The 22452-nt window shown below is 38.2% G+C and overlaps 1 protein-coding gene across 4 annotated transcripts in view; it reads left to right on the top strand.

Moving 5' to 3' along the window:
* The window catches only part of HMCN1 (hemicentin 1), a 192255-nt gene that overhangs the window by 122370 nt on the left and 47433 nt on the right, over window positions 1–22452 (top strand). For all 4 annotated transcript variants that reach the window (XM_035333229.1, XM_035333227.1, XM_035333228.1 and 1 more), the window contains exons 47-63: window positions 1225–1338; window positions 4872–4958; window positions 5369–5560; window positions 6292–6465; window positions 7689–7802; window positions 9161–9306; window positions 11267–11417; window positions 12165–12368; window positions 13432–13545; window positions 14352–14539; window positions 15342–15438; window positions 18422–18583; window positions 19660–19773; window positions 19908–20110; window positions 20361–20442; window positions 20573–20704; window positions 20926–21075. In XM_035333229.1, the coding sequence (XP_035189120.1) occupies window positions 1225–1338; window positions 4872–4958; window positions 5369–5560; window positions 6292–6465; window positions 7689–7802; window positions 9161–9306; window positions 11267–11417; window positions 12165–12368; window positions 13432–13545; window positions 14352–14539; window positions 15342–15438; window positions 18422–18583; window positions 19660–19773; window positions 19908–20110; window positions 20361–20442; window positions 20573–20704; window positions 20926–21075 (2424 nt within the window). The remainder of the gene's footprint in view (window positions 1–1224; window positions 1339–4871; window positions 4959–5368; window positions 5561–6291; window positions 6466–7688; window positions 7803–9160; window positions 9307–11266; window positions 11418–12164; window positions 12369–13431; window positions 13546–14351; window positions 14540–15341; window positions 15439–18421; window positions 18584–19659; window positions 19774–19907; window positions 20111–20360; window positions 20443–20572; window positions 20705–20925; window positions 21076–22452) is intronic.

Genomic DNA, 22452 nt, shown 5'->3' with positions numbered 1-22452 from the left:
CACTGGAGCTCTGGGTATGCAAGTGTGTGAAATCATGGAAAGTTAGTCTCCTACAGGCAGGTGTCTGCTTCGTTTTGAGTCTTACATAGCTTTGTTCTGGGTATGGCTGGGAGAAGGGATCAGGGTGACATGAGACTGCAAAAACAGAGCCTTCCTCAGTCCAGCAGGTGTGATATCTTCGGTGAAAGAAATCTATCCATCAAGCAGTTTAAGTTTCTTCCTTCAAAGCACATGACCAGGAACATAAATTTGTGGGAAACATCCTGGTAATGAGACCCAGTAGAGATCCACAGACAAACGGTTTAGATGTAGTGTCCTCTGTGGTAATGATTGTTAATGTGAGAGCAGCTGATGAGAAACTGGAAAAGGCTAAGGGATGGCCACCGCGCTTGTTTTTATACTTAAATGCTCACTGATGCTTGTTTTGCTGTTTCTCTGCCAAAAGGATGTGATGAGAAGTTTTGCTGCTAGGTCAAAGTGGGGATATTCTTGGTCCTCTGGTCAACCATACAAGTGTATGCATGTGTTTATAAAAAATAGACTTATTTTTCTGTGTACATCACTTTGTCTCTTTCTCTCTCTGCTTTATTGTTTTTCCTGTACAGTCATGTAGATACCAGTACAGCAAAGTAAGCAAAAGTAAGCAAAAGTCCTGCTGTCTTAGACACTCTATCCTGCATAGAAGGGATGTGCACAAATCCTGAGTATTGCACGGTGTACCTGCTACATCCAGTGGCTGCACTGATCCAATGAATTTCGCTGTACCTCTGATGTGTTTGTATACAGCTTGTGACCTGTCTAGAGCAGGTTGCATTTTCTCTGCATGCTCTTTCTCTGCAAGTTTTCAGTGACTTCAATTTGATCTGTTGATTTCTTCCAGCAAACAATTGATTTAAGAAAAAAAAATAAAGGTGTGGGAGTGGAGGGAGAAGGGATGTGTCAGGGTAATTAGGCAATTACTGGATAGGAAGAGTAGCATAATCAATGGAAAACACAGGTCTAAAAATACTGGGAAGCTGAGGAGCTGCACAGACACACAGCAATTATGGGAGTAGGAGTAAGGTCAGTTTACGTTATTCCTTGTTCAACAAAACTAAGCACATTAAAAAGGAAAGTACTCCTGTAAATTTAAGTAGAACCTAAGAAATTTGAGCTAATGATTTGAGAGCATGTTGGTTGGAGCAGGACTTTAATAATTCTACATTTTTTTCACTCTCTTCTCAGGGGGTAGAACGCTCCGTTTGACACACACAACTGTATCAGATGAAGGGCAGTATACCTGTGTAGTGACCAATGCTGCAGGAGAAGCGAGGAAGGATTTTGACCTTTCTGTTCTAGGTAGGTACATGATAATTTTTGTTACAATAGAAGAAGAAAAGATACAGGGCTATACTGTATACTTTGCTGGTATTTAAAAAATCATTACGCCAAAATAAATGTACTCAGGGGAAAGAAAGAAGCATCTGATAACATGGTTGGAAAATCAAGTTTTAAAGAGAAGTTGCTTCTACATGTGAATTTGCTGTACTCTTCGTTTTTACAAACTAAGACTATTCAGGCATAATTTAGAATAGTTGGCAGCTACTTACATTTTGTGATTTGTTGGTGCTTTTCTGAAAAGGATCTGTGTCAATGTACCTCTGGCTTTAGTTACGTTGTTATTTCAGTCTCATGGAAGTTGGGAGGATGCTGACAGCCAGATTCCCACCCTCCCTTCAGTTACTTGTTGCTCATATCTTCTCTATGCTTTGGATAGGATGAACAACGTGAATCAGATTATAGGTGATCTGGAAAAGTGGGGAGGTTGTTTTTTCCTGGTCTGGTTAGTTTTCAGCGAGGTCAGTTCCATGCTTGTTCACCACATAGCCTGTAAATGCCAGTGCTGGTGAAAGGAAGATGACAGGAGTGAGTGGTCAGGGAAGTAGCACTGTTTCCTTTGGCACCTCCCTGTTTTAAAGTTGAAAGAAAACTACAGCCTCAGAAAACCACGTGTAACTTGTTCTGTGTGTCTGTTGCACCTAATGCTTGAAGGCAGAAGGGTACAACTCTGTATGATGATGCTCATTAATTAAAATCAGCACTGGGTGTAATATGTATAGCTGACTTGCATGATGATAAACTGTTGCAAAAAGATGTGAATGCAAAGCCAGGACCTACAGGGAGATTAAACACTGGAGATGGAATCAATTTTGAAAAACAGATCTCTGATCCAGCAGAAATCGTCAGTTCTTGGAGCTTTTGGTATTGTAAAGCAAATAGCTAAGTGTGGTAGTAGTGGGTGACCCTGCTAGCGTATTATACAAGAACAGCAGGCTTATTAATGGCTGTTTGGAACTCTTAATGTGTATTTGTGTCACATTACTTACTTAATTCCCCTCCCACTCCCTGCTTTTTGGTTTAGTAGCTATTTATTATTTCTATCAATGATTAGCAGGCCTGATGGAAGTTATCTTGCAGCATTACTGTATATAAATTGCTTTAAGTTTCCAAGTGCCTTAAGCTGCTGAGTGCAATCCGTTTCCCTTGCCTTCAGCTGACTTACGCATATTCAGTCTGTAAATTATAACTTATGTTCATGTCTGTTCATGTTTATTTGGTGAGCTCATGGAAGTGTAAGTCTGGTAGAATGGAAGAGATGTATAAACACTGAAAAGCATTCATTGTTTTACTGTTTTCTTTGGAGGGTGTTAGTAGTAGGGTGTTCATGAGGCTTCTGGGAATCTCTCTTGCATAGGCTTTGTTTGCCTTGAAGACAAATGCTCAGTGAAGCTGATTTCAAGTAGGCTAAGTGGAAAATTCCTTTGTTCAGTCTCTTTTTCCCTCCCCCAAGTAATTTCTTTGTCCTTCTAGAGGAAAGTTACAGGAATGTGGTCTGATGGTGACACAGACTATTCACCAGCTCACTGTAAATAGGAACCATACAGAGACATCCTGGTGTTTCTCTAAATTGGTGTAGGAGGTGCAACAGGCAAGCCAGTTTGCATGGAGAGCAAATACTTACATATTTGCAAAACATTTGGTGTAGCTTTGTCTTAGTTTTGAAATGTGTTGACATCTTACTGTGTTATTTTGGGGCCAAAGTGATGAGCTGCTCTGTTTATTTATGCTTAACAACTTCTGGCCAGACTTACATCCTGACCTTTATGATCATAGGTTATATTTTATCCCATCTAATTCCTCCAGTTGATGCATCTTTGTCTTGTCATATTTGAACACTAGAACATGTATCAAAGTCTGTTTTGCATTGCTTGTACAGTCACAGTAGGGAGTGTGATCATAACTGCACCACAGGGGGTAAAAGTGCCAGTACTGGCCACATCTTCCTGCATACTAAATTCTGCTAACCCTCATCTTGCCATGTGTCCTATTCAGAAACCAACTTCTTGATGTGCTGAAGCAGCATCTTTGCCATTCCAGTCATCAAGCGAAATTCGAATCTCTTTTAACTTTTTATTTTCCCTTACTCTAGTTTACACTCTCCATTAGTACGGAAGATCCCATGTATCATATTATTTTTCTCTGCTAACAATGAATTCTGCATATTATTGTGGTTTTTATTTTAATAAAACTTCCGATTCCAACTTACTGGTAGGTCACAAATAAGCTGTTGAATATATTTTACTTCCTCTTTTTTTAGACCTTCCATATAGGCTGAAAGTTTTCATTTTATAGGATTATTAAAGAGAAGTATCTGGCTCCCTAGTCCAGCATTTTTGTTATAAAATTTCCCCAAATCTCTTAGAGATTGGGCTGCTTTCTTATAATTGCAGGCTTCCTTTTAAATATGTAATACTCCCTGCCTACTTTGATTTCTAGTGCCATTTTCTTTTATCCTGAATCTACAAATTCCTCTACTTTGAAAGAAGCAGTTCATCAGTGCTCTGGAAGTTTGTGGGCCTGAGAGGCTCCTCACCAACACATTGACAGCTTGCTCTCCCTCACCCAGTAACGTGTTAGTCTCTGTGGTCCTGTTGACCAGGATTAGCTGGAAACATGTCATCAAGTAGTCAGTCATACAGTACAAGTTTTCTTGTACAGAGTTAGCTATTCAGGATGTGGATAGGTATTTTAATGGTATGGTCTTATCTTTTATTTCCCCAGAGAAACATGATTTGTGCCACAGCAAGATGTGTAATTTGTTCAGCTGCCTCTCTGGCAGCTGTAATTGCATAAAACACATTTATGCCTTTACACGGCATGGCACCTACTTGCTGGTCATCTATTGTATTGCTTTAAGTGTGCTTGTAAGAAAAAAAAACAAACACACATACTATGTGAATAAGCAAACTTTTCCTTTCCAACTACTTTTATTGCTGTTTTGCTTTAAATCTCTTCTTTCCCTAGACTTCTAGATGGATGCTTTCAATTAATGTTGGAAAATAACTCTTAAACTTAAGCACATTGTTTGAGCAAATGAATCACTTGCTGCTTAATGTGAGTGAAGGAATTTGTTTGCAAACTTACAAAACTTAGTGGTGCATACAATCAAACCTGGCCTTACTAGTAACTCAGGTGTTCATCCATGTTGCCCTCATAACTATACTCAGAAATGCAGGGCATATGCCTCAGCACCCTGAATCTCTTTAGCTGTGAAAACAGTGAGGTGGTACACTCCGAGTCTGTGGCCCTCTCTTGTCCTTGTCATGGACCAGTATGTTTAAGGGGTGCAGAATAGAGGTATAGCTGTTGTCTAGGCAGGGTAGCTCTATACCATCTCTCATCTGGAGCTGTTTTTGTCAGAGTGGAACCATTTATTGATTTCTGCGATTAAGGGAAGTACACCCTGACACACATGGCCTGAATAAGTCTTTGCTATACTTAAATTATTTGTAAGTAATAGTTGCTGGTATTGTCTGCTTGTCTGATTCCAGTGCCTCCAGGGATTGTGGGTGAAAATAAGCTGGAAGATATGAAAGTGAAAGAGAAGCACAGTGTTACCCTGACATGTGAAGTAATAGGTAAAAGCATATTTATATTTAATAGGTAAAAGCATATTTATACCTTTACTGATCTGATCTCATAGTGTTGATCTTCACTGTTTCTGAACAGGGTGTTTTAAATGGAATTTTCACTTCAGTGGAATTTTTAAATTTCAGATTTAACCTTAGTGCATGTGGCAGGACTAGCATCCCTTGTTTAAAGAGGTTAGGTGCTGTGGTATTTCTTCTCTAAAGTTCTGTAGAATTTAAGAGGAGGTATATATTACTTCAGGATGTTCAAAGACTATAGAATATGTATTCCAAAGCATCTTCCTAATGAATATAGTGTAAGGTGGCATTAAAATTGAATTTTTGTGTTATTCAGAAATCTTGGAATATCCTGGAGGCATACAACAGCTAATATTTGCAATTCTCTTAACTCCGTTAAGGGAATCCTGTACCACAGATCACCTGGGTAAAGGATGGGCAACCTCTGACTGAGGATGAAGATCACAAGTTTTTGTCCAGTGGCCGTTTCCTGCAAATCACCAATGCTCAAGTCACTGACACGGGGAGATACACATGTATTGCATCCAATACAGCTGGAGATAAGAGCAAAAGTTACAGTCTTAATGTACTTGGTAAGACAGCTGGGCTGGCTGTTAGAGAAAAAATATTAATCGCAGGAAAAAAACAGATAATCACATTGGAATTTTATAGTCTTTTAATTATAGCAAGGTTTAAGTTGCCTGGCTATGATGAAAGTTTAATGGCTATGTAACTGATAAATGACAGTAGTTCAACAGAAACAGCAGTTCCGTGCTTTAAGCAATATAGAGGTAGAAAATGCAGAGCTTTAACAGGACCTTATCTGTGGGGAATAAGCAAATCAGTATGTTGGCTTACTGTGATTCAGGGAAGGAGTATCAGATTGTAATCTTTTTGTAAAAGCTGAAACCATCTGCAGTTTGCTTTTTTCATAATAGTTATTGCATAACCAAATACAAACAATGGTGAGTTTGTTTTCCACATCCTCATTTCCTAGGCTCATACTTCCTACCAGTTTGCTGTGCACAGGATCATCAGGCAGCAGGTCTGCCAGCTGCTGTGCAAGAAGTGGCTGGCTTCCTGCTGACCTGTTTGACAAGGGCTAAGGGTGGATGGATTCCACCAACAGGGGCTGACCTTTGATTGCAGTACAAAACATACAACCAAATGAATGTTGTGTTGTCTGGATCTGGGTTTCAGTATGCCTACTAGGAATGCCTCCCAGCTGTCTGAGGCTGGAACCAGATTCTGAGGCTGAACACTGAGCACAAAAATGGCTTTTCAGAGTGGTCTTTTCTCTGTTTGATGATTTTGTTGCTCCTAGTGTCTCCAGTCATTGTGGGTGCAGACAGCTATGGCAGTGCAGAAGAGATCACTGTTATCCTCAATAGCCCAACATCACTGGTTTGTGAGGCTTATTCCTATCCTCCAGCTACAATCACCTGGCTGAAAGATGGTAATCCTTTAGAATCAAACAGAAATATCCGCATTTTGCCAGGTAAATTTTTTGTTCTTGTTGAGAACTAATATAATGTTTTATTCTTCTATTGTTTGGTTACTGCTACATTTTTGTTTAATAATCAAATAATATATTTCTGTGAAGTGCAATATTTGTACCATTTTAGCACTGGCAATTCCATTATTTTTAAGTGCTTCACAACTAACTGACTAATTACATGTATTTTATTTGTGTTCAAGTATTTATTCTTTTGTTCCATAGAGCCAAATGATAGCAAACAAGTTAATTGGAGTTACTAATGAATGGAAGTATCTTGAAATTAATTGTGGGAATGAACTTGATGGATAGAGAAAAACAACAAAGCTAGTGATGAAGAATGAGGTGTCATTTTTTCTATGCATTTAGTAGTTTTCAATTTCTAATTTGTGGAGTAACTGTTACCTAAAACATCTATGGAGGTGGAAAACAGGAAAAAGCTTTACTTGTAACACTGAAGTAATGTACATGAACCAGTCCTTTAGCATTATTAGCTGCAGCTGTTCAGAGAAGGAATGAGTCTTGATATTGACAGCGAGGAAGTGAATTATTACATGGGGGGACAATTCTTAGGAATAGAGTCTGAAAGGAGCTACAGCCAAATTAAACAGTGACTCATCTCTGGGAATGCAGACAATATAAATCATAAACAAGATAGTATGTGAAGGAAATTGATGGATGTCAAAGTTGTAGAGGCCACCTGAAGTCTTAAATCTGACTGATTCATTCATATTTAAATTTCATTTCACATTGTAGCTGTTGTTTCTATCCATTCTGTGGAGAGGGAATTTGGGGCCTATTTCATATGAAATACTGCACTGAAAATGAAACGCAGTTCAGAGGCTCACATCCACCAATTTATGTTGGATATTCTGGTTTTGCTTAGTTTCAGTGGTAATTGTGGTTCCATTTTCTGTGAATGAAGTGCAGAATCCTAAGTCACTTCTTTCTAACTATCTTCAAGTAATTTCTAATAAAAAAACTATGTTAACAGGTTTTCCAAGAATCCAAGATGTTTCCAAGCACCAGGTGTTGTGATCCAAAGCACTGCTGCAAATTACACACATTTATTGCAGTGTATACGTGGTGGCAAGCATTCAGTTTCTCAAGCTCATCAAAGGCAGAATCGAGACCAAAGGATTGAAGATATGCTGCAGAAATCATTTAAATAATCAGAAAGAAAGATTATAACTTAGACACTATTAAGGAATGATCTTTTTTGGCAGGTGGTCGGACCCTGCAGATTCTAAGTGCACAGGAGGACAATGCTGGGAGATACAGCTGCATAGCCACAAATGAGGCTGGAGAAACTTTGAAACACTATGAAGTGAAAGTCTACAGTAAGGAGACGCTTCCAATATATTTTTTTGTTTGTTTGCATTCTTCCATTTTTTTTTCAGTGTTACCTATCCTGGCGCACAAAGGGATTTCTGTCAGTGGTTTTGTTTACCAAACGTCTGCATTAGCTCATGTCATTGCTTGAAGAAAGGTACTGGAAAAGTTTGCTGTTGCATCCCTTACAAGTGCTGGTGTAGGGCCAAGAATCTTTGTACCACCCAGGGGAAGACATTTAAGAAATGATGAACTTCAGTTTCTTTTGAAATGTTTTTGGTCATGATTTTCAAATCAGGCAAATGCAGCACAATAGATGTGAGCAGAGAATCTCGTGAGTACTGAAACTCTTTTAGAAAAAAGGAGGGGAGGGGAGCCCTAACATCTAATGGAAAACTTTCTTGAGTAAGGTAAAACAGGAGGATACTATTTTTATATCTTCCCATAAAAGACCATATGCACAAAAGCTTTCCCATTCAAGCTTTCCTGTCAGCACGTTGTCCTTTGGGCATCTGTACCTAATATTCTATTTTAATGCTCAAACTCTTCATTATGGGCTCAGTCAAGCATAGTTTCCCATCTCTCTCTCTCTGTTTTAATTTGCTAACCTTTCAGTCTGAATTGGAGTTTGGTTTGCTCCCTCACAGTAACCATACTGTTATTTTAATTACACAAAGTTCTTAATAAGTCCCCATTGGACTAGGAATAATGAGAAGAGAGTTCATAATTGAAGTATGACTGTATAGAGCACCCCCCTGACCCGGCCCCCCGCCACTGCCATTGCAACTGTCAGCTATTATGGTACTGTAAGCATTAGGAAGAATTTAGGATATCACATTGAAAAAAAAAAAAAAAAAAAAAAAATTTTGAAAACATTTAATATAATTTCAGAGGTATTATGAGACCAGGCTGGGGGTTGTTTAAGAATTTTGAAATGTTCTGTTTTCATTTCGATTCAGAAGGAAACAAGATTTTGCAACATTGGGGTTTCAATGGAACGGAAATTTTGAGTTTTGACCAGCTACTCTGAGTGTGGACTTTGGTTCAAACATATGGTTCTGAGAATATTGGTTTCCATTAAAATGCTTTTTAATGACTGCAGTACACTGAACTTCGTAGAATTTAAGCCAAATGCATAATAAAGTGCTATAGCTAGGTAAGGCTATAGTAGGTTTGCATGTCTACAAATGCTGAACACGGCTGAACTATATTAACTGAGCTGTGGGAAAGAGCCAGATTATATGGGGAATGCACTTGGTTTTCCCAGGGTTATTGTCTGGGCTTTCCCTTTGTCCAGCTAGTTTTCAAATTCTGCATAAGACAGTATCTCAGGAAGGTCTCTCTCACTCCCTTTGTTTTTGTGCAGTTCCACCCACCATTAACAAGGGGGATAGCTCAGGGATGGGTCTCTCCCCTAAAGAAGTGAAGATCAAAGTAAACCACAGCCTCACCCTGGAGTGTGAAGCACATGCCGTTCCTGCTGCTGCAGTCAGCTGGTACAAGGATGGACAGGCCAGTGACTACTTTAATTCCTTCTAATGGGTGGATTTCCTACAGAAACAACTGCATATTCACTATCACTCACTACTAATGGACATTCATGTAGTGAAGCAGGCTCGCTTGCACAGCTAAAGACAGTAGGAAGTCATCTTCCCCTGTCTCCTGCTGGCAGAATCACCCCTTGAATCTCTTAGGATGCTTGCTGCTGGTCAGATCTCTGCAAATTGACCCTCGTTTCTTTGTGGATGCTCGGCAGTACAACTGAGACATCAGCCATGGGGTTTCCAGGGCTTACTGCTGGCCTGTGCTTTAAAGAGGGAGGGCTCTACCTAGAAGTAGTGTCCCATGGTATTACCACATGTCGCTTTGCCATCATTTGCATTCCCCAAAGGCCTTGGTGCAGATTGGCCCCATGCTTGGTTCCTCTAACTGCTTCCCTTGCAGAGCTGCAGAGAGCCTCCTGCTTGGTTCTGGCAGAGCGTCCAAAGCCACAAAAGCATCTGGATCCTCTGTGAGGGGGAATGAGGCGTGGATCCTGCCACACGCAGCCTTTGCAGCAGCTTCGGTCTGGAGGAGAAGCAGTTTTGAAGGGCGATGCCACAGAATTGTACTGATGCGTAGCCTACTGGGAGTTGCTATAAATAACAAAGAAACGACGCAACTCTTGTGTGAGGAAGGAGAACATTACAGCTCTCACTTTAGCTGTTGTTGGCAGGGCACATATGTGGCAGACTGCTGCATCTCTGCAGCTGGACCAGCTCTTACTGGATTTACGGAGCATGCAGAAACAACCAGGAGTCACAGGAGAGACTGTGTATACAATCTCTGCTTGCTTTGAGCATATGCTATAATTCTAGGCCCTCCTGGGTGTACTGATTATATGGCCAATGAGAATTAAAAGGGCCTTGAAGAAGGACGGTGGCTATAAGCAGCTTGCTGCCATTGTCAGAGCACTGACATCCAGCAGCTTTTTCTTGCTGTGCCCCTGGGAAAATAGCTTTCATTCACATCTGTGGACTGAATTGTTCCTTGAAGGCCATGAATTAGGTGACTCCCTAATGTGTTCCATTTTTGTTATTGAGAGATGTAGGTTATATTGCTGTAGTCTGTGTTGTCATGTGTGATGTAACTTGTAGGTACATCTAATCCTGTGCATGTCTACTGCATCAGTTTTATGTTCACACCATGTCCTTGCTGGGCAGCAGGTAGTAGTGGTTGTGTGACTGTAGGATGAGTTTAGATCAGGTTGTAAAACTCACAGAAAACTGTTCTCCAAGTGTAGGTTTTCCATCAGCTCATCAGCTTGGCCAGTGACTTCAGGGGCTGAGTCACCCTGCTTTAATCAGATGCCCTAAGAGCACTTGCCAGACAAGGGTGGCATTGCTCCTTTCAGCAGCAGCTAGCAGACAGGGTTAGGAGTGATGTAAAACAACTTCCCCTTGGCAGAACAGCTGAGAAGATCAGAAAGGTGAAAATACACAGTGTCTGACAAAGATGAAAACTGTCTCCAGTGTTAAGGGCTTGGGGCTTGAGTAGAGTTACTCCAGGAGGAAGAGCTTTTGGGCTGAGGGAATGAAGGAGGAGAGCTGGGCTTGCCACTGTCAGGCAAAGTGTTCCTTCCCTTGCTCCACCTGTGGCCAGGGATGCCAGCCCAGGAGCACCTGGCTCAGGACTGCACCCCAAGCGGTGTCCTAAGCAACTGCTTCCCTTGCATGGATTGAAAGTGGGCCTTGCTGGCAGCATGACCAAAAATTGAAGGATGTTCAGTTGTCAGTGCTATCAAAACAGAGGAAATATTTAAAAAAAAAAAAAAAAAAAAAAAATTCTTATTCCCAGCATACTGCCTTAGGAAGGATTTTGAAACAATCAGAATTTGACCAAGAGAGATGATGTCATACTGCTACCACAAATAGGGTTATTCCTAATTTATGATTTCCATATTATTAATTTACATGTTAAAAATACATTACAGCCTCTTAAGCCAGATGATCACGTCATTATCCAAGCCAGTGGCCATTTTCTGCAGATTAAGGAGACTCAAGTATCAGACACTGGTCGTTACACTTGTTTGGCATCCAACATTGCTGGCGAGGATGAAGTGGAATTTGATGTAAATATACAAGGTAAACAGAATTCAAATAATAAAATTCCTATTTTTTGGTAGTCTGGGCTTTCTTATTTATGTTCTGGAATGTTGGAATTCTTTATATTTTTTATCCTTTAGCCCTTCTTGGTCTATTCTAATACTCTTGTGTTCTGTGTGATTTCTATTGCATGTATACTTAGTTCATCTTTGAGAAATACAGTATTTGATTCTTCTTTCTTTCACATGTTGTGACATGGAGCATGTCTAAAATCAGTGGAACAGTGTCACAGTTCTGATCTTCCTTTACCTTACATGAAAAATTTTTAAATTAGCTTAAACTGAGAGGTTGTATTTTATTAACTGTATCAGGTAGTACTTGGAGGCTCCAGGCATAAGCACCCAGTTGGCCTACACATTATGTAAATACAAGAAGACATTAATTAGTCATTTCTTAAATTTTAATCAAAATTAGAATTTGATTGAAAGCAGAGTTTGCTATTTAAATAATTATTGTTAATCAATACCCTCTGTGTCCTGTTATCAGGTCCTCTTACATTGTTATTTATTAGCCTCCAGAAAACATTCAGTAGATTGGTCAATTGTTTGTTCTGTTGAAAAGAACCAGAATTATTCTGGCTAATCTAAATGGGGGGAGGTTAATTTAATAAACTTAATATACTTACTGCTATTTAACAATTACAGTATCTTTTCTATCTCTTGACTTCATAACTAGTTGTTTCCACTGTAAAATTATCTTTTTTTTTTTTTTCTTTCTCAATCATAGTTCCTCCTAGTTTCCAAAAGCCTTATAGAGGATGGGAAACTCGTAACATGGTGGATACGGGAAGAGGTGGAGAAAATAAAGATGTGATTGTCAACAATCCCCTATCACTGTACTGTGAGACCAATGCTGTTCCTCCTCCAGTTCTTACATGGTATAAAGATGGCTATCCTCTGAGCTCTAGTGATAAAGTACTAATATTACCTGGTGAGTATTAAAATATGTCACACTAGGACCTTAAGAAATGGTGTTTGGTACTACCATACAAATGCTAGTACTAACTTTTCTTGAAAACATTGCATTAATTTTCTTTTCAGGCTTTCTTGCCTGGAGAAATTTCTTTTCAGTGATCAGATTTAAGCAAACTGTTACCTTTTTCATTTAAAATGCAGAAATAGTGAGGATGTGAGCACTGTTGAAAAATGAAATACAACAGTATCTACTTTATGATGTATTTCTGATTTATTTCCTTAATATGTTTTGCTTTGACAAAATTACAATTTAGAAATTTTAAATCCTTAAATCCTTATCCTTAATCCAAATCATTATTAGTTGACAAGTGAAGACTGACCAATGTCATCTACCTGGACATCTGCAAGGCCTTTGACATGGTCCCACATGACATCCTGGTCTACAAATAGGATAGAAAAGGACTTGATGGGTGGGCCATTCAGTGGGCAAGAAATTGGCTTGAAGGTCACACCCAGAGAGTGGTGGCCAATGGCTCCATGTTCAGGTGGAGGCCAGTGATGAATGGTGTCCCTCAGGGTTCTGTCTTGGGACCAGTACTATTTAATATCTTTATCAATGACATAGACAGTGGGATCGAGTGCACCCTATGGCAGGGGGGTTAAAACGAGATGATCTTTAAGGTCCCTTCCAACCTGAGCCATTCTTTGTTATAATTCCATGATATGATAATGCTGAGTACAAAAAGGAATGTCTTTCTGCGCAGAGGATGATTTTGGGTAGCATCTGTAAAGAAGCACAGTGCTAGAGATAACATCTGGCTGTGAGTTACTGAAGAACATTATTATTTCCTATGGAATTAATTACTCTTTTCTAACATATCAGTATGAACATTCCTGAATTTAAAGTATCTGCCAGTACAGAAAGTAGCTCAGAAATAAAAGTCTTTAGTTACTCATAATTCAGAACAAATGCTGACCATTCATAATTTTGCCTGCTCAGGTCTCTAGTGAAATGTGGTGTGGAAATGATGGAAATGGCTTGATTTTACATTTAAATCTTAAATGTATTTATCTTCCAGGAGGCCGAGTGTTACAGATTCCACGGGTACAGGCTGAAGATGCAGGGAGATACATGTGTGTGGCAGTAAATGAAGCTGGGGAGGATTCCATTCATTATGATGTCCGCGTGCTCTGTGAGCTTTCTTGCTTTTCTTTTTTTTAATATAAGTTTCTAGAGTTTTGTAGAAATATACAGTATTAGATGAAAACAGTGGTCATATTGTTAGTTCTGGATGTTTTTCGGTTATTGTTACAGGAACTCAATTGCATTAGGCCAAGCATGCTTCACTTCACTGTAAAGAAAAGTGTATGTAGAACTCCTGGTTTTATCTTGGTATCTCTTATTTTCTATCCAGTTTCCAGTTCAAAAATCTGACTTGTTCTAGACTTTTCTCTCCCCTGATTTTCATAATGACTTTGGGAGTTTTGCAGATATTTTAGAAAATCAGAAGGGAATTGATGATTCAGATCCACCATTGAATGCCTGTAGAGTTCATTTTGTATGATTGATTTACAAATATTACATAAAAATCTTGTGTAATATTTATATGTTGCTTGTATTGCCCCTTGATGTAATCAAGGTTTTTCCCTTTCTTTCTAGTTCTGTATTTACCACTGAAAGCACTGAGTTATTGTTAGGAAGAGGGGCCTGCCTTGGGAATCCTGCTTTGTTCTGGCAGCAAAGAACTTAACAGATTGGCTGGAAAATGAGTTTCCCCTCCTCTTTATGGTTGCTGTGAATAAGTGTAGCTCTCCTGCAGTCCCTTGAGTTATACGGTTTCTTTTGAGCTGAACTACTCTTGGGGTTTTATCATCTTTCACTATAGTCACTGAAGATTTACCTGTTTCTTTCTGCAAACCCGTTCTCTGACATTTTAAGAAAAATACTTCTGGGACATGCTAAGTCACAGTATTCTTACAATGTTTTGCTCTTTTCTAGTACCACCATCCATCAGTGGAGCTGATGGTGATCTGCCTGAAGAAGTGACAGTACTTGTGAACAAGGTTGCAGTGATGGACTGTGTCGCAAGTGGCAGCCCTTCTCCAAGTATTACCTGGCAGAAGGATGGCCACCTTCTGGCAGAAGATGACAAACCCACATTTTTATCCAATGGAAGAAGATTACAGGTAGCTCTAAGTGATGAACATAGAGAACTTTTTTAGCATCACAAACGAAAATCACCTGTAAAGACAAATCTGTTCAGATCTGTTGAGTATATGATTATGGATGTTTTTTTTTTGTTGGTTTTTTTTTTTTGTTTTTTTTTTACGAGGTGCTGAAAACCTCTGTAGCTCCCTCAGTTGTACTGACCCAACTGTTTGTGGTATGATGCTGTGAACCACATCAAAGAAATCCCTTGGTTTAAAATAACATTGATTTTTGTGGAGAACAACATGGTGCTGTCATCTTTATCCAAGTGTTTAACTGTGTTAAACAATTAACACGTGTTAAACTAATTAACAATTGTGTTAAAATAATGGTGTTTAATTATTGTAAAATTTACTGTTTTTTTTAAAGTGGATGCTGAAGAACTGCTCCCTTCCTATCAGTAGATGAAATTGAATCAAACTATTAAAACAGAAAGCTTAATTCTCTCTGTTTTCATAGCATGATCTAGGAATGTAACATAAAATGTAAAAGCCATATGGAATATTAAGATTTTTATTTAAATTATTTTGTAAATATTATTTTTGTTACTAATTTTGAGCAAACTTAATGGGAAAGGTACTACAGTGACCTTTCTGGAGGTCTGAGATGCACAGTTTAACAGAAGAGATTCTGAAAGGAGTAGCATCAGTGGAAGTATCATCAGTTTTAAGATGATAATTACATGATAATTAAGATGATTTGGGGAGACCCCAAAACTTGATGTTCTGACAATAAGTTGTCTTATATATATTATCTGAACAACAGTCTTCTTTCTCTTAGATTTTGAATTCCCAAATAACAGATACTGGCAGGTATGTCTGTGTTGTGGAAAACATAGCTGGAAGTGCCAAGAAGTATTTTAACCTAAATGTTCATGGTAAGTATAATAATCCATAATTTTATTTTATTTTATTTTCCAAATGTTAGTTTAATTTGAATGTTTTAGCAGAGCATTTAGGTACATTTTTAGCTGTATGTGTGTAAATCACCATACTGGGTGTAATGGAAATTCTCATGTACTAGAAATTAAATACAAGTTTGTAGTACCTTGGCAGTACATGGCTTTTGCTACCTCATCTTTATAGGTGGAAATTGTTATTGTGTGTGTACATTATGTATGTATTGCTAAGCCCTAAGATCATGAATTACAGGTTGAATAACAGCCTGTTTTGATTTGTTTAAGAAGAGCATGTTTCAAGAAAGTTATGATTAGAAACATTAACCAAAGAGATAAAGCATTGTAAAACCTTACGTATTATGTTTCCTCTTTTAAGATTCCTTTATATTCTTTTTTATTGCTGTTGAGTTAGAGCAAGGTTAAAATAAATTTGTGCCTTTGGTGTTACAGGTCTAAAACAAATATAATCAAGAAATTAACATTTTCCATTATTTTAAAAATGTTTCTCTACCACCTTCCCTAACCTTTTCTGATAAGTTCAGAAAATCATGTGAGTTCTAATTAATATTTCAGACTTAACGTAACTTCCCCTTTTATTTCTGCTCGCTTGTCATTCCACCACTTTAACCTCTCCATTCCAAACTGAAGATCAAATAAGCATTACTCCCACAAAGTCAGCAGCACAATTGCAGTTTGAAACCTACCAAGGAATACTGGCAACTAAATTTTTTATCTGCTTTCACAGTACACTTTAGAGACATAGAATCATAAGATGTTTTGAGTTGGAATGGACTTTTAAAGATCATCTATTCCAGACTCTGGAGTCTTCTGTATATGATAAGGATCATTTCTCATATCCTTGTTAGCCAGCTAATCTTACAGTTACTAGATAGAAGACAAGTGCAGTCGTCTCTGTCTTACTTGAGTGTAGTCCCATAATCCTAGACATCTGATGACTTAGGTTATAACGTACAGAAGAAAAATATCTTGCAGCAAATTTACATACTAAATGAAACAAATTATAGTGCTTTTTTCAATTCAGTGATTCAATTAGCCAAAAAACAGTGTTACCATGGAAAGAATTTGCCCCTATTCTCTGAGAGGTTCTTTTATTTCAGTGGAGTCTACCCAGATTTCCTGATGCTTGAGCTTTGTTTTTAAATTAAAAAAAATTGCTTTTCTTGACATTTGTGTTCTAACTTAAACTTCTTGTCTTTAAAATATTTATTTATAATGACCATAGTCTAATAGTGTAATTTTGAAATAAATATTTGTATGAAGCTTCTTTGCTTTCTAGCTCAGCAATATTACTGATTTGGGGCTATTAATTTTTGAATGCAATTTCATTTGAAAAATTAGACTAATGCTGTTAAGAAAGGACCACCCAAAGTGAAGCACTGATGAAAGTGTATTATTGTTAAGCAGCATGATCTTTTTTTTGCCAGCATCAGAAAAAAAGGTTATTTTTCTAGCATTTTTATATGTTTTTAATATAACCGCTTTCATACAATTAAAGTGTTAAAGATCATCTTTAATACGTTGAAAAATTCTTTTCTTACCTCCAAGATGAGTAATAAAACCTTAAAAATAAAATTAATTCTTAAAAATAAAATAAAACCTTAACAACCCTGAAAATAAGCATCCGTTTTTAAAAATCTCTATCTCTAACAAATGATAAACAGGTCATTTTTTTACACTGAACGCTAAAATTGAGCCCATTACTGCATCTTTATACACATAAAAATACTTTTGCATATGTGCATTACCTGCAGTGCATTTATGAGTGCTTTGCTCACACAGTAGAAGCCTGCAGATTTTGAAATGCAGTTTAAGCGAAATTCATTAAAAGATAAGTTAGATTTGGCCCTTTTTATTTACTTGTCCACTGTCTTGCACTGCCAATAATCACATCTGTGGGAAAGTAACTATAAAAGGAAATAAATGTAAATATCTATAAAATGTCATCATATCAGAATTCTCCATTAGTTTTAGTGAACTGTTTTATACTCATTATCAGGGAAATAACCCTCAGATATTGCATGCTGAAAAATATGGAATGAACTCTCTCATTTCCATCGACTCCTCTTGTTTCTGTTGTGCCACAGAGGAGCAATAAACTTGGCTTAATGACTGCTTTGTGTCATTCAAATGACAGAAAGCAGCTGGAGTATTTCTGGTGGGTATGATCCAAAATACTTTAACATTTCTGTCTTTGAAGAAGAAGATTCCATGTGTACTTTGGAATGATTTTTCCACCCGATTGAGCCAAGAACATGCTTTTGCTTTCCTCTTAAGTGTTTTATATATCCACACTGCAAAAACGTGGAAACTAAAACTTGGGGTTTATTAAAAGGAAAAGATTTACAGTTATTTCTTTTTAAATAGTTATTGTAGAAAGGTCAAATGTCTAAATAGTCTTCTCTTTAAAAGCACTGGGACTTGTAAGCTTAAAAATGCACCCCTATGAGCAATGCATGTGTGTCAGAATTTTAAACTGCTTAGCTCACTATTACACAACAGGTCTGTCTGGTTAAAAAAAATACTCTGGTTCTCTGTAATGGGAAAATAGTCTATTTTGGAAAGAACAGGAAAAATACTGTATCAGCAAGAAATGATGCTTAGCCCTCTTAGATATCCTGACAAGGTAAAATTTGTCCTGCCTTATGTAACAAACGTTCTGTGAGTACAGTCTTTTAAAATTCATAATACTTTGATCAGGAATTGTAGGATCTTTTAGAGGTCACTGAACTTTCCCAAATTCCAAGCAGAGAAGAATTGTAGATGAAATAGTTTCCAGATACATTCAAAAAGCAGAGGATCCATTCACAATGTGTGAAAGATTTTTCCAACTTTGCCCTTTGGCAAAGCTCAGCAATTGAGCTTTATTTTACTAGATCAGGATCTTGCAGAATATTGTTTGCTGATGCCGTGTAAGATACTATTAATGTATTTCTCTCTGCAGTTCCTCCAAATGTTGTTGGTACTAATCCTGAGAATTTGACCGTGGTGGTGAATAATTTCATCTCTCTGACTTGTGAGGTCACTGGCTTTCCACCTCCTGATCTCAGCTGGCTCAAGAATGGAAAACCTATCAGTTTGAATGCTAACACTTTTATTGTGCCTGGTGAGGAATCTTAGCTATTTCTGCAGCCTTTGTACTGGACTTCTGTCTGCTTTGTGTTTCTAAGGGTTACAGCCATTTATGGAGCTACTATATTCTTAGTATTGCTCCAGTGAGTAGACAAGACACTTGGCTTATTGTGTTTTTAAAGCATTTAATAATGTCTTGGCTGTTGGATGGGTTCACTTCTAAGGAGAACTAGCTCTGACTGAAAGCACTGAAATAAACCGTGTGAAAAAGACTGTTGGGCAAGTCACGTAAAACAGAGGTCCTCTGATAGAAGTATTGATTAAAATTGAGTCACTTTGTTTCACCTTACAAAGAAATGATCAGAAATAGTGATGGAGGCTGAGATTAGTTCTGCTGGCTTAGATGACAAAAATTAACAACCCTCCCATTACTTCCATGGGAAACAGGGTGACCTCTTAGTGACTGCTGAATTCTTAGGAAGAAATCCTTGTATCTGCTATCTCCTTACCCAAAGTTCCTCACTCAGTGAGACGAGTGAGTGTCTGTGTCGTTTCTGCTCCTGCTGCTCATCTTCAGTCCAGAATATTTAGTGCAGATCACTTGCTGTGGTGCTCAGTTCTGTCTTGCAGCTATTACTTGGCTGGGGGCTGTGTTAACAGCATAGACTAAAGTGCAGACATGGAACTTGCTTAATGGCAGCAGAGGCGTATGTGCAGTTTAGTAATCCAGGCGCAGACAGCGGCTTCACAAATTGAGACGATATATATGGGATAAAGGATCAGATAGTGACAGAACTTGGGGAAAAGAGCATAGTTAAGTTAGCGGAGAGGGTTTAGCAACCATGAAGTAAAGAGGCCTTAAAGGTGTGTTAGTGGTCCAAACTTACAGTTAACAGCACCAGTGAAAGACGCTAAAATATTCTTCTTTGATTTTTTTATGGAATAATGAACCTTAAAAAAGAATGGCAATTGTGTACATTTTTGAATCTGAGGTTAATTTGATGCCTGTGCTCAGTCTGTTGGACACAGTCAGTTGTCAATTCTCTTGTCATATTTGAAATTGATACCATAACCGCAGAATAAATATCAACACTTCTCTTTTTACTTCAGGTGCTCGGACTCTGCAGATTCCTCGAGCCAAGCTATCAGATGATGGTGAATATACTTGTGTTGCCAGAAACCAAGCTGGGGAAAGTCAGAAGAGAAGCTTCCTAACTGTCCTTGGTTTGTTTTTAGTTTTACTATTTTCCTAAGATAATATCTGTTGCTTAGAAAATGCAGTATTTGGGGTTTTTCTTAGGTTGTTTTTTGCCCTCTCACAAAACAAAGGCAGAAATAACTCTGAGCTTCTTCTACAGTCCCCCCAAGCATCAAAGACCATAGTGGAACCTCACTGACAGTGCTCAACGTGAGAGTGGGCACCCCGGTGATGTTAGAGTGTGAATCCAATGCTATCCCACCACCAGTCATCTCCTGGTACAAGAACAGGCGTATAATTTCAGAGTCTGCAAATGTGGAGATCTTAGCAGATGGGCAAACATTACGAATCAAGGGTGCGGAGGTAGGTCAGGCTTGTGGGATGCTGCATCTGCCACTACTCCACTACTGTTAAGCAATTATTTTGTTCTTTATGGGTGTGTTCTACTAGATGTACGTAGGAGATAAATTTGCTGGAGGCCTTTAATTCTGTGAAAAGGATTTTGAGTTGGCAAAAGCTGTTAATATCTCTATACTGCAGCATTAATATAAGATCTACATAATAAGTTGTTTTTATTAATTATTTTAAATATTTTCTTAAATTTTTATTTTAGGTTTCTGATACTGGCCAGTATGTGTGCAAAGCCATAAATATTGCAGGACAAGATGATAAAAATTTCCATCTTAATGTTTATGGTGAGCATACTCCACGCTATCTGCGATAGTCATTATTAGAACATCATAGATATTGTAGAGCAGATAATTCAAAATCAATTTACAAAAATAAATGGTAAGCAAACTATTCAGACTTCCATTCAATTTGTAGTGCCACCACATATAGAAGGCCCTGAACAACAGTGGATGAATGAAACTATCGGTAATCCCATTACCTTCGTGTGTGATGCTACTGGAATTCCTCCACCGAAGCTAGCCTGGTTTAAGAATGGAAAACCACTAGGTAACATTCCTTCATCCTCTTTTCTGCTCTTTTCTCCCCTTTGAAGTACTGCTGTGCAATTTATAGTCTTTTTGTGTTTTGTTCATCTGTCTTTAGACAGAGTCTTATGTAAAGCAATTGGAATCTTTTTATTTTGTTCTGAAATTTTGATGAAAGATGTTTTCAGGATATGTTTACTCTGTGGCCTGCTTTGGAATGACTACCTGTTTACATATTTTCAGAAAATTCTGATTCTCTTGAAGTTCATATTTTATCTGGTGGAAGCAAGCTTCAGATTGCTCGCTCTCAGCTTCTGGACAGTGGGACCTACACATGTATTGCCTCAAATATAGAGGGAAAAGCTCAGAAAAGTTACATTCTTTCCATTCAAGGTAAGTCATAGGAGTGCAGTGGGCAGAATCGGATAGTAATTTTTGAGTATGATGTACAAGAGACACTGACGTAACATATATGGAGAAATGGAGAATTTGGATCAGTGTTTCTATCATTTGCAACGAGTGGGAAAAAGTGGTTAGATTATGTAGTTAGTGAGAAATTTGCATGAAAAAGGATATTATTATCCTCTCATAGTAGGAGAACTTGAAAACTGTCAGGAACTGACACACTCTGTGTGTTTGCAGCTGATCACATCCTTCCTTCTGCTGAACACTGAAGCTTCACTGGTTAAGTGTGTAACAACACACATATGTGGTGTTCCAGAAGCAATAATACCTGTTGCCTTTTTTCCTCATAGCAAACAGAAGGAGATAGAAGAGAAATACTGGAAGAATTTTCTTATTTAAAAAAAAATAAAAATGATTTCCTCAGTCAAATAAGAAACCCTTATTTGTTAGGGAATTGTATATTTCTTGCCTCCCTATACATCACTCTTATGCTGCAAACATCTTTACTTTCCTCTGTTCTTAATGACTCATCCCCATTAATTTCACTAGCCTCCCGTGTTCAGTAACACACCGCTTGTACAGCACCTGCAGCTTTCTGCTGTGGTCCCTTCCCAGGCCAGCAGTTGCTGGTTGGGGAAGAGGCACAGGAGCTGTGAGCTGGGTGTGCCAGCTTGTACAGATGTGACAGCTAGCCATCAGCAGGCCACACAGATCCAGTGACTGTTCAAAAGAGCAGTTGTTCTGTGGGGGTGCTAGTTCTTGTGTATCCCTGTCTACATGCCAGTTTACCGCAAGTTTAGGAACTGAATATCAAGCTACTTGGTTGATCTAATTTGACTTAGATTTATTGAAATGCTCAGAACTGATGAGTGGGACTAGACGTGATGGATAGCGTGACTGTCATTCATGTTTTTTAGGAGAACAGACTGAAAATGGCTTGCTGGTTAGGGCAGAGCAAGTGTGTGTCTGTTGATGGGAATATGATTGTCTTGATGCAGTAAGGCATTTGACTGTGTAGTAAGCATATGCTCAAGAGTTAAGCTGGCATTTTGTTGTTACAGTGTATTGTGATGTTATGTGAACTGGGATTGTCGTAATGTTATTGTTCGTGTTAACCAGCATTTTTTGAGCAGGCAGCTAGATGTTAAATAAATGGCAAGTGTTACATGATTTCTGTAATATTGTATATAAGTGGGTTTCAGAAATGATTAAAGGGGCTTTGAATTTATCTTCACAGAACTCCCTCTAGAAACAGCGTAATCATATACTTTCTAAACTAGTTTTGTGTTGGAGGTACTACAATAATTAGTAGTACTACTAAGCTACTGTAGCATTACTTTTTATAGCTTAGATTATGTCTCTTGC

Source organism: Oxyura jamaicensis, chromosome 8 (assembly GCF_011077185.1).
Source record: "Oxyura jamaicensis isolate SHBP4307 breed ruddy duck chromosome 8, BPBGC_Ojam_1.0, whole genome shotgun sequence".
In the NCBI taxonomy this organism is placed as follows: domain Eukaryota; kingdom Metazoa; phylum Chordata; class Aves; order Anseriformes; family Anatidae; genus Oxyura; species Oxyura jamaicensis.
The sequence above is the reverse complement of the archived record's forward strand: the minus strand, read 5'-3'. Positions and strand labels throughout refer to the sequence as shown.